Source organism: Canis aureus, chromosome 1, assembly GCF_053574225.1.
Source record: "Canis aureus isolate CA01 chromosome 1, VMU_Caureus_v.1.0, whole genome shotgun sequence".
Lineage (NCBI taxonomy): Eukaryota > Metazoa > Chordata > Mammalia > Carnivora > Canidae > Canis > Canis aureus.
In genome coordinates, this window is record NC_135611.1 from 39,910,925 (window position 1) to 39,925,591 (window position 14,667).

At 38.1% G+C, this 14,667-nt stretch overlaps 1 protein-coding gene across 6 annotated transcripts in view; it reads left to right on the plus strand.

Annotated features, from left to right (window-relative positions):
- Nucleotides 1-14,667, plus strand: part of SASH1 (SAM and SH3 domain containing 1) — a 314,852-nt gene that overhangs the window by 248,888 nt on the left and 51,297 nt on the right. For 4 of the 6 annotated variants that reach the window (XM_077896440.1, XM_077896438.1, XM_077896434.1 and 1 more), the window contains one exon: nt 714-815. The exons of the other annotated variants lie outside the window; for them this stretch is intronic. In XM_077896440.1, the coding sequence (XP_077752566.1) occupies nt 714-815 (102 nt within the window). The remainder of the gene's footprint in view (nt 1-713; nt 816-14,667) is intronic. 6 annotated transcript variants of the gene reach the window in all.

Sequence of the window (14,667 nt, forward strand, 5' to 3'; positions counted from 1 at the left end):
TAATACAATGGCAACTTAATTGTATTATGTTGCAGAGCTAAATTTCTACATGTTTTATGAGAACACACCTGGAACTTCTTATATTTGCCATTCTAAAAGATCTTTCTGTTCTCTTAAATTTACCAATGTCCTATAATGTTTCACTTGTCTATTTCAGAGAGTAGAAACCTAGTTTCTAAAACCAAACTTTAGATGTCTCTGAACATATTCCAGATAGCTTCTTATTTTCCTGTCATTCACGAGGGTTCCCAATAAAGCCCATTATGTTTGTTAGGCGATAACATTGAATAGGTGACTTGAAGCAGTCTAGAACTCTTAGTTTCAAGCTACCACCTTTGTTTCACTAAAATGTCTGTGGTCTACCACATTGTGTCTTCTACAAAGAGAGGCCAACCTATAGACAGTTTCTGTTTTTGAATTTATAAGTGAACTGGAATAGATGAGTGTTGAGGCTGGAGGACCTTTGAGGGAAAAATCAAGGTTCTTTTTGGAACAAAGACTATGAAGAATCTGTTGTGTCTGTCAGTTGGATGTAGATGAAAAATTACAGGACAGGGCATGTGTCTTCCTTTCAGTTTGGGGAACCTCATCTTTGACTGGCACTGAGTCCCCAACAGTGGCATGAAGAAGGTGCCCAGAGCATTCTCTCTGCTGCCTGGTAGGCAGCCCTGGCCATTATTCCCACGTCAATCTTTCATTTTCTCTTGTTGTAGCTCAAGGAGTATGAGGCCCAGCACCGGCAGTCAGCAGCCTTGGACCCTGCCGACTGGCCAGACGGTTCTTACCCAACATTCGATGGCTCGTCAAACTGCAATGTAAGTTTGCTGTCTCTGAGCATCTTGACTGCTCCTACTACAAAGTAGATTTTAGCCAACTTCTGCCTTTGGACTTCTTTCCATAACTAAGCTCCTACCTGGATCTGAAAAGAAGGGTTTCTTCCGACACGTTACTTGGTTTTCTTTACTTGATAGACTTATCTGCAGTCAAAATAGTGCTATTCATTCCTGTTTTTTTTTTTTTAATTGTGGTAAATTCTATGTAACTTAAAATTTAATCTTATAAGCATTTTTAAGTTCAGTTAATATTCAGTTCAGTGGCATTAAGCACATCCACATTGCTGTGCCATCATCACCAAAATCCACTTCCAGAACTTTCTTAGCATCCAAAACAGAAATTCCATAACCATTAAACAGTAACTCCCCTTCCTTAAGTTCAGGAAGCCACCATTCCACTTTCAAGCTCTATGAAATTTGACTATTCTAGGTCCTTTATGTACATTAAAACCATACAATATTTGTCCTTCTCTGGCTTATTACATGTAGCATTATATATATATTGTAGTATTATATTTTATTTTTGCAGCATATGTCAGAACTTTATTCCTTTTTAAGGATGAATAATATTCTACCAAATGGATATACCACATTTTGTGTATCCATTTATGTTGATTGACATTTGGGTGTTTTTATCTTTTGACTGTTGTAAACAATGCTGCTGCAAAAATTTGTATATGAATATCTGTTTAAGTCTTGCTTTCAATTATTTCCAGTATGCATCTAGAATTAGAATTTCTAGATCACAAGTTAATTATATGTTTACTTTTTTAAGGAGCCATTCTTCTGTTTTCCAGTGTGGCTGCATCATTGCACATTTTTTACAGCAATGTGGGAATGTGTGTGAGAGATTGAGATGTTACTCTTAATAAATGTATCATATGCTAGCCACCATTTTGTGCTTAGACTATGAGATAATCAAAAGAACTGCGTTCATGGATTGCAGTGTGCCTTTTTGGGTATTTTATCCCCTGGTTCTAAAGACTAGCATAATATAAATGTAAATCATGAACCTAAAGAATTGTAAAGAATAAATACAGTAACTCAGGACTGATGTGATTCAAACCCAACTTGAGAACACAAAGACCCAGTTGTCCTTAGTGGGTCCTTTAGTGTCAAACTCACTCTCACCAACACTTGTAATTTCCTCATTTTTTGTTAAGAGCCATCCTAATGGGTATAAAATGGTGTCTCATTGTGACTTTGTTTTGCATTTCTCTAATGACTAATAATATATATCTTCCTTATATCACTATTCAAGTCCTTGTTCATTCTTGAATTGGGTTGCTTTATTTTTGGTTATTGAGTTGTAGGAGTTCTTTGTATATTCTGGCTATTAACCCCTTATCAGATGCCTGATTTATAAATAGTTTCTTTGATTTTTAGGGTATCCTTTTTACTTTCTTGATAATATCTTTTGACACAAAGAAGTTTTGGGTTGTTTTTTTTTTTTTTTAAGTTTGAAGTCCAATTTACATTTGCTTTTGTTCCCTGTGCTTTTGGTGTCATATCCAAGAAATCATAGCCTAATCTGATATCATAAGGATTTTCTCCTCTTTTTAAGAGTTTTATAGTTTCAGCTCATAATTTTAGGTCTTTGACCCATTGTAAGTTTATGTTTATATATGCTATATAACATATGCTTCCAACTTCATTCTTTTGCAGATAGATACCCTGTTTTCCCAGAACTATTTGTTGAAAAGACTGTTCCGTCCTCATTGAATGCTCTTGGCATAATTTTCAAGAATTAATTGACCATATATGCTAGGTTTTATTTCTGGGCTCTCTTATTCCATTGGTTTATATGTCTGTCCTTTGTAGGTATTACACTGTTTTGATTAATGTAGCTTTGTAGTAAGTTTTGAAATCAAGACATGTGAGGCCTCTAATTTGGTTCTTCTTTTTCAGCTTGTTTTAGCCATTCAAATCCTTTGTAGATTTCATGTGAATTTTAAGATGGGCTTTTCTATTTCTGCAAAAGATGCTGTGAGATTTTGATAGGGATTGCAATGGATCTGTAGTTGATTTGGATAGTACTGTCATCTTAATAATATAAAGTTCTGGGCAGCCCAGGTGGTTCAGCGGTTTAGCACCGCCTTCAGCCCAGGGCCTGATCCTGGAGACCGAGGATCGAGTCCCACGTCAGGCTCCCTGCATGGAGCCTGCTTCTCCCTCTGCCTGTGTCTCTGCCTCTCTCTCTCTCTCTCTGTCTCTCATGAATAAATAAATAAAATCTTAGAAATATATATATATAAAGTTCTTTCAATCCATGTACATAGGTATCTTTTTATTTCTTTATGTCTTCTTTAATTTCTTTCAGCAGGGTTTTGTAATTTTCAGTGTACATGTCTTACCTCCTTAGTTAAGTTTATTTCCAAATATTTTATCATTTTTGAAGCTATTATAAGTGAAATTGTTTTCTTTTTCACATTGTTCATTGCTAAGATATAAAAATGGAACTGATTTTTACATGTTGATTTTGTGTCCTGCAACTTTGCTGAATTCATTTCTTCTCTCTAATAGTTTTTGTGTGGTGGAATCTTCAGGGTTTTCTTCATAGGAGATTGTGTCATCTGTGAACAGAGACCATTTTACTTCTTTTCCAATTTGGATGACTTTTATTTTTCATGCTATTTTAATGTGACCAAACAGTGCTTTCTTAGGAGTTCCACAGGGATTGTGGGAATTAGATTTGAAAGTTTCAAGCAGATATTTTTTGATGCCATCATCCAGCTGCATGGAATGAGAATGGAGGGAGTTATCTGTTTTCATTTATTATGTAGTTGTTTTATTTGTTAGGTTATTTCTTCCTTAAAATCTAGAACAGGGGCACCTGGGTGGCTCAGTTGGTTAAGTGTCTGCCTTCGGCTCCGGTCATGATCCCAAGTCCTGGGATTGAGCCCTGAGTCAGGATCTCTCCTCAGGAAGGGAGTCTCCTTCTCCCTCTCCCTCTCCCCCTGCTCACACTCATGTGCACATGTGTGTTTTTTCTCCCTCTCTCTTTCTCTCTCTCTTTCTTTCTCTTTCTCTCTCTGAAATAAAGAAACAAAATCTTAAAAAAAAAAATCTGGAAGCAACTCTACCTCCGTGTCTTGAGCTTCTTGTCTCCTTTTGTCCATGCTGTGGACAGGTAGTCATCTCTCCAGAACATACCTTTTTTCTTGGATCTCCTGTTTCCAAAAAGCCTGATGTCTTTACAGTTCTGTAAGATAAATACCAAACATTTTGGCACACTCAAGATACTTTGCAATCTGGGTTTAATCAATATCTGTGCTCTCCTCTGCCACCCCCCGCCCCTAATAGCCTCCATTCCACCCCATTGGACCCCGCCTATGTTACTGAACATATTTTGTATTTTCATACACTCTTCTTTAATTCATGCATTAAATCTGCTTCCAGATTTTTCAAGGTAAAATTCTAGGTGTCCTTCAAGATAAAGTCCAACTGCCATCCCCTCTGAAACTTCCTACAGCCTCCTTAAGTGTATTTTATTACTTCTTATTCTGGGCTCTGTTAAACTAGCTCTGTACATGAAACCTGACAGTTATCCTGGAGTATCAGTATTAATTGTACACATTTTAGCCTGCTTGGGAATCATGAGCTCTTGAGCAAGAAAGGCATGCTATCTTATCATCTTATCTTTGTGTCTCCAGTGAGTATCTAACTCAGTGTCTAGTTCATATGGCATGTTCTTTTTTTTTTAAGATTTTTATTTATTTATTCATGAGACACAGAGAGAGAGAGAGAGAGAGAGATGCAGAGAGACAGGCAGAGGGAGAAGGAGACTCCCTACAAGGAACCCGATGTGGGACTCGATCCCAGATCCTGGAATCACGCCTGAACCGAAGGCAGATGCTCAAGCGCTGAGCCACCCCGGCGTCCCATATGGCATGTTCAAGAAATATTTAGTGGACAACGTTGTATTTAAATGCTCATCTTTCTTGGCTGTTCAAAGAGCATGTTTCATGTCCTACAATCACAGCCTCTGTCTTTACACCTTCTTTGCATCTAAACAACAGGTGATGGCTTATCAAAAGTAAATATAAGCCTCCCACTATCTTCTTGTCCTTCATTTCCTGAGTCAAGCATCGGATTTCCATTTCAGCTATAAAAACAAACAACAACAGCAACAAAAAAAACCCCTAGGGGATTGTTAATTTGAAAGCCCTGGTTGGTTTGCTTTTGTGTGAGAGACTGAGATGTTCTCCTTTATAATAATAAATGTATCATATGCTAGCCACCATTTTGTGCTGGGACTATGAGATAATCAAAAGAACTGTGTTCATGGATTTCAATGTGCCTTTTTGGGTCTCTTATCCCCTAGTTCTAAAGACTAGCATAATATAAATGTAAATCATGAACCTAAAGAATTGTGAAGAATAAATACAGTAACTCAGAACTGATGTGATTCAAACCCAACTTGAGAACACAAAGACCCAATTGTCCATAGTGGGTCCTTTAGTATCAAACTCACGATACATTGTCCTGATTAATAGCATTTGAGTCAAGGGGGAGGTTATAAGACCATGCAGTCAGAAAAACAGGACTGCCGTAAAAACCTCACACACTCAGACAGCAGGGAAAGAGGTTTGTCTCATTTAGAGAGTGTTAATATAAATTGAGTACTGTAGTAGTTTTGAATGAGCTGCTCAGAAAGCATTATTAGGTATTCGTTTGTTAGTTATTACCTCCTTCAGACAGTAAGTCAGAACCATTAGCTTGGTATAAATTATCAGAGTAAAATGGGTACTTTGTAGAAGTTGGACATTCATTCCCTTGAGCATTTCTGTTCAGTGAGGAGACATCTACCAAGTGCTTGCTGTATATCAGGCTTAGTGCTAGATCGTCAAGTTATACAGGTAAAGGAGCAGGAGAGACAGACCCTGCCCCAACAGTTTACCCAGCAGTGCAGAGGTTAAAATCACTCCAACATGTGCTCACACAGACTTGAGATGTCATATACACACTGACATTTATTAGTTTCTTAGCAAACCATTTCTTCATAAATGACTCAAAAATAAACTCAGCCTGTTCTTGTGGGATGAAGGGCCAGGAATACCATATGCACCCTCCATTTCCAGTACGATCTTCCAGAAGCTCCAAAGTGACTCTTTGCTTAGAGATGTAGGTGAAGACAGACCGTTCAGCAATGGGAGTTTTTTGAAGCGGTGTTACTTATTCCGCATATTTTGCTAGTTGGCTTTGTGCAAACAACCCACACCCATTTCCAGTCATGGTGTTCATTCCTATAGCTGACCACCGTTGGCATTGAAATTGGCTTGAACTTGATTGCAGTCCTAATGTATGTGACACTCGCCCCTCTTACCCCTACCTTAGCCTGTCCTATGTTTTTATGGAGACTCAGCAAGAAACTCCATCCAAAATAGTCCTTCTCAATTATGCTACATTGGCCTGATAGCAGAGTAATTAATTTCAGATAATTCCCACTGTGTCCTTACTCGAGCCGCTGTGGGTTAGGCACTTTGATTATCTTTTGTGCGAGGGCCAGGGCTTTTCAGTTTTCTATTGATTCTTTTCCATACTGAGATGTAAATAGCTCACTGGCCGTAGTCGGGAATGTCCAGGCCATGAAAGTTTCAGGGATCACAAGCCCTTTGTCAGGAGACCTCAATGCCTATATTGATGCCTGTCGTGCTTTAGGATTTCATTTGCATTGATTTCATAGACTGTCCTACCCCCATAACTGACATTAGATAATTGCGTGTTGCCTCACAATAAATCCATATTCACATTCCTGGTTTCCAAGAATGTAAAGTACTAAAGATAGTTACCAGGGGAAGTGAAAAATAGCTTTCTTTTTGCCAGAGGAGAATGTGTTCACTGCTGTTTCTCATTAATAATAAACTTCTGTTGTGAGTGTTAGAGTTTTTTTTAAAAATTTCTGATTGAGCACTTAACTTGACTCCTTGTTAAATATCTGAACATTTATTTTAATTTTATTTTGACAAATTTTGTTTTTCTTTGCCTCCTGCAGGGGGAAGGTTGTAAGGGTTCTCATTTTAAGCTTTCAACTTTATGCCTTGAGGTTCAATTTACCTCCTGGTTAAAAAAACGTTTAGTGAAATTTGCTCTCCATCCTCCTGGGGTTTTTTAGTTTTTTTACTCCAGGGGTAAGTTTTCTTAAATCATACTTTTTATGTTCCTACAAGATTCATAGGTAACAGTTGGTGATCTGTGTTTGGTTCTTAAATATTAATGAAAATGCTTTCAGTGAAACATCGTTCCAAAAATGTCAAACTGTAAATTGTTTAATTATGATGTGGCTTAAGTTATTTCTAAAAATATATGATGTTAAAGAAAAATTAAAGCAACAACAAGGATAATAAGGTGCTGGAGGAGCTCTCAGAGTCCATTGTAGACATTTATTTTGGTCCCATTTGTGTGTTTCACTTGATACAAAATGTGTTCCAGAAAAAAATTGGAATTAGGTTTCTGTATCTGGAGCTCCTCTCTAGGATGAAGCAACTATGGTGAAATGTTTTGTGAAGCGAGTTATTTTGTAACGCAAACCATCATTTTATAATTGATCTTCTACATTTGGGGAAACTTAGCTGGGAAGGATTTATGCAAGGAATGCTCTAATGTTAGAGCTGAGGTATAGTAACACCTTACATCCACCTGTGCATCTCTTCATAGTCTTCATTTCTAGCTCTGAATATATTTTGCCACCAACTGGTTTGAAGAACAGAGAGCCATGGGTTGAATTATGTCCCAGATTTTGGGCAACAGAGACACAATGTCAAGTGGTCACTTCTTCGACTTCTTTCAAAATACTATTTTAAGTGTTTCCTTAATTGAGGACTTCCAAGGTCTCAACTAAAATATTCCCATATTATGAAATGTTTTGGTTCACATAAGGCAAGACCATTACATCTTTTTGGGACTTCCTAAAATTGTAAACTGTAAACTTGTCCCTTGCTGCCCAGACAGGTTTTACTAGCTTTTCAGAGTTGTTTCACCTGCCTTAGTTAGAGCCGGAGGATTCAGGTCTGATATTTTGAAAGGAGAAATTGCCACAGCCTTGGTCTAAACTAGAACTTCCTAAAAGATAATGTGCAGAAAGCCAAGAAGGCATTCCACAAAGTTACTTTATTAAATGGTTCTTGCGGTGAATGGTTTGATTTCTATTATGGCCAAAGAAAAGGCTAACGATTTAATCACTTAATATATAATGTGACAGGAGAACAGAGTTGTGCACATGGTGTGTGCCTTCACCAACAAACTGACCTGTCCTCATTTAAGGGGTGTCCATTTATTGATGCTCTTTTTAGAGTCTGGCATTATGAGTTGAACCAGATTTTTTTTTTTTTAATTGGCTATCTTGATGTGTTTATTTTGAATATGTTTCCTTTACTAGGGTGAGCTTCTAGACAAGGTGTGTAAGTTAAAATTTATGAAAAGTTTTATTTTTATATTTCAAAGGTGTTAGAAGAAAATATAAATCAATATCTTAGCTTCCTCATTTGGGGAAATCTAACCCCATAAGAAGACATTTTTTTAATGATAACGCATGATGAATTTACAAAATTTTCTCCCACTTATAGATACTCCTAGCAATTACAAAAAACACAATATTCGTATTTGCTGACTCTGAGTGAATATTTTTTGGATGCATAAATTGTGTGAAGATTCACATATACCACAAAATGAGAGTTGGCATTATAGGTACAGGAAAGGTTTTCTGTGAAAATGGTCGACTTCCTTATACTGTCTCCTATATTGGTTTTAACAAGGAAATTTAAGAGAGGTAGATTCCAAGCATATAAAAATAACTTATATTTCTGGATAAACTGTTTGCTTGTTTGTTTGTTTATCTATCTATCTGTCTATTTATTTATTTTGAGAGGGAGTAGGGGGAGGGGCAGAGAGAGAGAGAATCTTAAGCAGACTCCACACCCAGCATGGAACCCAACGCAGGGCACAGTCTCATGACCCTGAGATCATGACCTAAGCTGAAATCAAGAGTCAAACACTCAACTGACAGCCACCCAGGTGCCCCTAAACTGTTTGCTTTTAATGGTGTTTATAGTTTTTCTTCGTAAATCTTTTTCTAGAGAATTTTTTTTTCATAATCTTAATATACTAAGAGTTTCAGCTTTAATAGAATTCTGATTGGCAAGGTAACTTTTGATTTGTGGCTAGAAGATGGTTCTGCTCGTTGAAGCTTTAATGGTTATATTAGCTGGGCTTGAACATGGGATGGTTGGATGTGTGCTTCAGCTCTTTATTTCTTAAACATAAGAGCTTTGCTCATTTGACTTGTATTATGGCCAGGAGAAAGAGAAATATGGCCACCAATAATTTACCAGAGGGCATTTATACCCTGCATCCCTGGGACACATAATCAACAATTCTTTATACCATGCTATGTACCAGAATAATGACCACTTTTCTAAATCTTTCTAAATGTAACTATGTTAAAAATAACTTTTATTGATTCTTGTCTTTTAACGCATACTTGAAGCCTTCAGATGATTACTCAGACTTTTATGGAAATTTACTTTCTGTAAATTTCTTTTTTATTTGGGAAGGTACAGGAAGAAATACTACTCTTAATTTCAGTAAAGGTGATTTTGAAACTAAAAATGACAGGAACATATTAAAATTCTCTTTAGAAGGGTAAAAGTAATGATTCTTTAGACCTGCAGCTTATGCTGAGTCCAGGAGACAAAAATCAGTCCATTGGAACAAGGTGCATAGTGCAGTCTCTTGAGAAAGATGAATTTTGTTCTAACTGCATGTAAGCTGACCAAGAAGCATTGTTTAGAGGACTTCTTGTCATTGATTCCACACCACCCTCTCGTCCCCAGGCTTCTCCCTGGGACAGGAGCCAAAGTTTGAGGCGTATATTTGCTGAGAGTGCCTAAAGATCATCCTCTGTTAACAAAGTTAGCCCAGAAGGAGGTTCTGCCCTTGGGAAAGCCAGGTGCTTGCCTTTGCCCAGAGTCCTTATGGTAAGGAGCTGGTTAAATTGAATGCAGTCTTTAGGTTCAGATATAGCTGTACCACCTATTAGCTCCGCATCTGTGGGAAAGTTGTTTCATCAATTTGAGCCTCTGCTTTCTTATCTGGAAAGCAGGCACAAGAATATCTATCCCATACAGGTGTTGCAAGAATTAAATGGCACAAAGTAAATACCCAGTGAATGTCACTTTCTATTACTTTATGTTTAGATCTTTTACCTTTCCATTAACTGTTACTCTTAAAATACTTGACCCCCCATGAAAGTGCTTTTTTTTTTTGTACATGTCATTAACATGCTAGCAAAGGCTGATGTAGTGCAGCAGATAGGCTTGTGTTGTCAGAACAAGCTGAATACAGCTAGAGTATGTTTACTTAGCTATGCTTTTACCAAACACATCATCAGTTTATCTTCTGTTTCAGAAGGTGTTATTCTGTAAGTGGGTTCAGGGGTGGGTCCAATATGATATCTTTCATCATGTTGTACTTTGGGATTACTGTTTGGGAAGAATAAACAGTTAATTGTGCTGAAATTACCTAGGGCCATGCTGTGCTATGAGGTGGTGGTCTCACTGACTGTGTGGGCATGGGCTTCTGTGCCTGTCATGGTGGAGAGCACTCTTGTGGCAGGCCCCAAGGTCACTGGGGATGTGGCTCTTTGTACCCAGCAGATTAACCAGGCACATCTCTATTTTTGCCAGTCTGTATAGTTACAGAAAGTTGAGTTTGCTGCCTGCAGACCCTCCTTAGAACATATCAGGGCCACATGAACAGAAATAAATAATGACAAAATAGCCAGGTACTATATAATCTGAGGGAACCTATTTTTTTTAACACTTTTAAATTTTAAGGTAGCTTTTGGTTACATTCTGGTCTGTTGTTTCTTTCATTAGGTTGAGTCATTGAAACTGGAGTTAAGCTTTTGACTTATAAAAATGGCAATTTGATTTGTCCAACCCGATACATGAATACCAAACAGGATGTACCACATTTCCCCTGCTAGCTGATTGTATCTAAGTAAATACATTTGTAATGTAATCTGGGGTAAGGATTGGCATTTGGATTTTCATCACCAGTTTTTATTTTGCTTTTAGAAGTAACCTCAGGGAGATTGGAGTAAGAGAGGATTTCCATCACTTGTTTAATGAGATTTATCACATGTTAATTCCTCCTTGAATCATTTGCCCTAATGCCAAATCTTATATAATGGATGTGTTAGAAAGATCCCGGCCTTTACTGTGGTTCAAGAGTAGGATCTGGATCAAGGGCCGCCACCTCTAGCTTAAGCCAAATTATTGAAGTCATAGGCTACCCATCATTTTGTTTCGAATCCATTTGAATCTTAAGTTACCAGTTACTTATTTTATAAAAACTCCTGGGACACCTGGGTGGCTCATTTGGTTAAGTGTCCAACTCTTGATTTTGGCTGAGATCATGATCTTGGAATCCCAGGATTGAGTCCCATATCAGGCTCCATATTCAGTGGGGAGTCTGCTTGAGGATTCTCTGTCTCCCTCTGCCCCTCCCCCTGCTCTCTCTGTAAAATGAATAAATAAATCTTTAAAAAAAACTCTTAGCACTATAGTCAGTCATCAGACAATGAATGACACTCATTTGGAAAGCAATATTTTAATACAACCAAATTCCGTTTTAAGATTTTATTTATTTATTTATTTATTTATTTATTTATTTTAATTTTTATTTGTTTATGATAGATACAGAGAGAGAGAGAGACAGAGACATAGGCAGAGGGAGAAGCAGGCTCCATGCACCGGGAGCCTGACGTGGGATTCGATCCTGGGTCTCCAGGATCGCGCCCTGGGCCAAAGGCAGGCGCTAAACCGCTGCGCCACCCAGGGATCCCTATTTATTTATTTGACAGAGAAAGAGAGAGCACAAACAAGAGAGTAGGAGAGGGAGAGACAGACTCCCCGTGGAGCAGGAAGCCGGATGTGTGACTCAATCCCAGGACCCTTAACCAACTGAGCCACCTAGGCACCCAATACAACCAAATTCTAATTCAAATTTTTTTAACAGAATAATGTCTGTAGAAATACCCTTTATTCTCGTACCATTCATCTCCCTCTATGTACCGTACGTACCACACCCTCTATCATCCCCTTATTGTTGTACTATTACTGGTATAATGCTAATAGCATTGCGCAATTAGTTCCTAAAAGGATTTCTTGCCCTGTACTTTTGACCCAGAGTGTCGGTGAAAGAATGCCATCTAGAGCATTCTTTTACTCATTTGTAGTGCAAGCATTACTGAGTACCTACTACATGCTAGTCTCTATACACAGGGGTTTGTATTTAATAAGAGACGAGTGGATTGCATGGTTGAGGATTTAGTTGGAATGTTTCTACCTAGTGTGTTAAGCATACACACAGAATCCATCAAGTCCCAGTGAGGAGAGTTTGGGAAGCCTTCCCAGAGCAGGTGGCTGAAACTGAGTAAGAGTTCACCAGGAGAAGAAAGAGAAATATATGTCGGGCAGAGATAGCACCAAGGCACTTAGGTAAAACAACCAGGTAAATCTTAAAACTTGGACCATATAGGGAAATGGATTTAAATAATACAGCTCTTCTCTGTATCAGTATTTTGACTGCTAGAGTATATATCCTGGTTCTTCATTCTTACTTACAAATTGGTTCTGTAATAGATCATTTGAGTCCTCTCTTTCCTTATGACTGCAGTTTTTAAATTAATATCGTTAATGTTTTTCATCTTGTCTTTGAAGTCGTAGTTAATTGAATTCATGTTCTTATTAAATTATTTTATAGAGTGAAGCAACTGTTAGGAATTTCTTCTGCTCTTTGAGTTGTATTTTCATTTGATGGGGACATGGGATCAAAAAATAGGATCTTTGTGTTTTTCCATGCCTTTCTCTGTTTTTTCCCCCTTGCCTGCCATACATTTGTTTGAATAGTTGTCATATATTTCTTTTCACTTGATCATGCCTGGGTAGTTCAGGTCAGATTTTCTATTCATGCTGCCATAATGAGGATTGGTTTTTGACCTGTTCAGCATGCTGTCTGACAGAGATTGTTTCCTTTCTTTCAAGCTACAGTTGAGAGCTTTATTTTGTCCGTTCATGTTTGTTGTTGCTATAGCCTGATGTAATGACCAGAGAACTGGGGATACCCCATGAGAGGGAATGTGATCTTTACTAGGATACCTGGGCTCTGCTCCTCTCTCTTAATATTGTATTAAATGTGCTGCACCATGGTTCCTGGAACTTGGTGTGGATGGATGGGTATGGTGTCAGTCTGCTTTTAATTAATTTCTCCAATTCTGGTGAATTTCTAAGAGGCTTTATTTCACTCAGGATCAGCCTTACTGACTTTCCATTCTTTCACTCATTATTCTCCTGAAGCAATTTCCATTGTTCCTAGGTCAAACAAACAAGCAAACAAACAAAAAAAAAAAAAAAAAAAAGGAAGACCACAGTTTATTTCCTTCAAGATTTGAAATTCTATGGAATAATTCTCAAGATTCCCACTGATACCGCTTTTAGAAAAGTGAGGCCTTTTCCCTTGGTCTTCAGAAATTAGTTTCCTCCCTCAACCATGAAGTTTTAAAACTCACTATATTAGATTATATGCATTTCCTTGTCTGGGTGCCCTTGGTGGAATATTTTTGCTAGTTTTTAGTAATTCTGTTTTTTGGAAGCTATTGCTTATTTTGTTCATTGTTGTGGGAAGGATATTCTGTGGTCTGGTTTTCAAGTCATCATGACTTGATAGCCAAGGAGAGGACCACAAACAACATAGCCCTGAATGATTCTTTTCTAAGGATTCAGCCTAGATTTCTTCAATTTGGAAGTAAATTTGCTTTCTTTCTTTCCTTTTTAAAGATTTTATTTATTTATTTGAGAGATAGAGACAGAGCACGAGCAGAGGGGAGAAGCAGAGGGGTAGGGAGAAGCACCTGGCTCTATCCCAGGACCCTGGGATAAAGACCTGAGCCAAAGGTAGCCGTTTAACCAGCTGAGCCACCCAGGCTGCCCTGGAGGTAAACTTGCTTATTGAAGCAATTTAATCAAAATAAATTTGCTTATTATTTGTTCTACAGACATAAGGATAATTATGTTAAGGTGAGAGATCATGACTCTAGGAGGTGGTATTAGCCCATTTGCATCCAGGTTTAAGAGAGAATTGTACTGACTGTGGCTTAAGTTTTGGTTGGAGGAAAGAACCAGATGTCTGTACCTTTCCTTCGTTGCCATGTAGGTTCTATGAGTTTTCTGTATTTTTTCATCATCATGTGCCTAGACAAGGTTGTTTGGCAGCCCTGTCCAAGAAGTCATCGTGCTTGATCCATGAATCAGTCCATTTCAGATGCCATAAAAGTAATGTGACTTTGCAAACACCACCCAATCCCTTAGGAGACTTACCGCTTTGGGGATGAAAACTTCTATCAGGTCCAGAAACTAGAGCCTCAATCGCATATGTAATTGCCCTACTTGGCAGTTCTGTTCTGAATCATCCTTTTTCCATGGCACAGGCTATGTGAGAACTGAGTGCACTTGAGAATGAGTGGGTTTGGTGTTTTGCTTTAGTCTTCATCAGTGTGCTTGGCACCATAGCTTTGCTTTGGGTAACACTACCCAACTCTTTTTGTTTTTAAGATTTTATTTATTTATTTGACAGAGGTTGGAGAGAACACAAGCAGGGGGAATAGCAGAGGCTGAGGGAGAAGCAAGCTGGATCCCAGGACCCTGACATCATGACCTAAGCCAAAGGCAGACGCTTAACTGACTGAGCCACCCAGGTGCCCCAACACTACCCAACTCCTAACAGAGAGACTTGAAGAACTCTTGACTGCTTCCCACCATGTCTTTGTTACCTT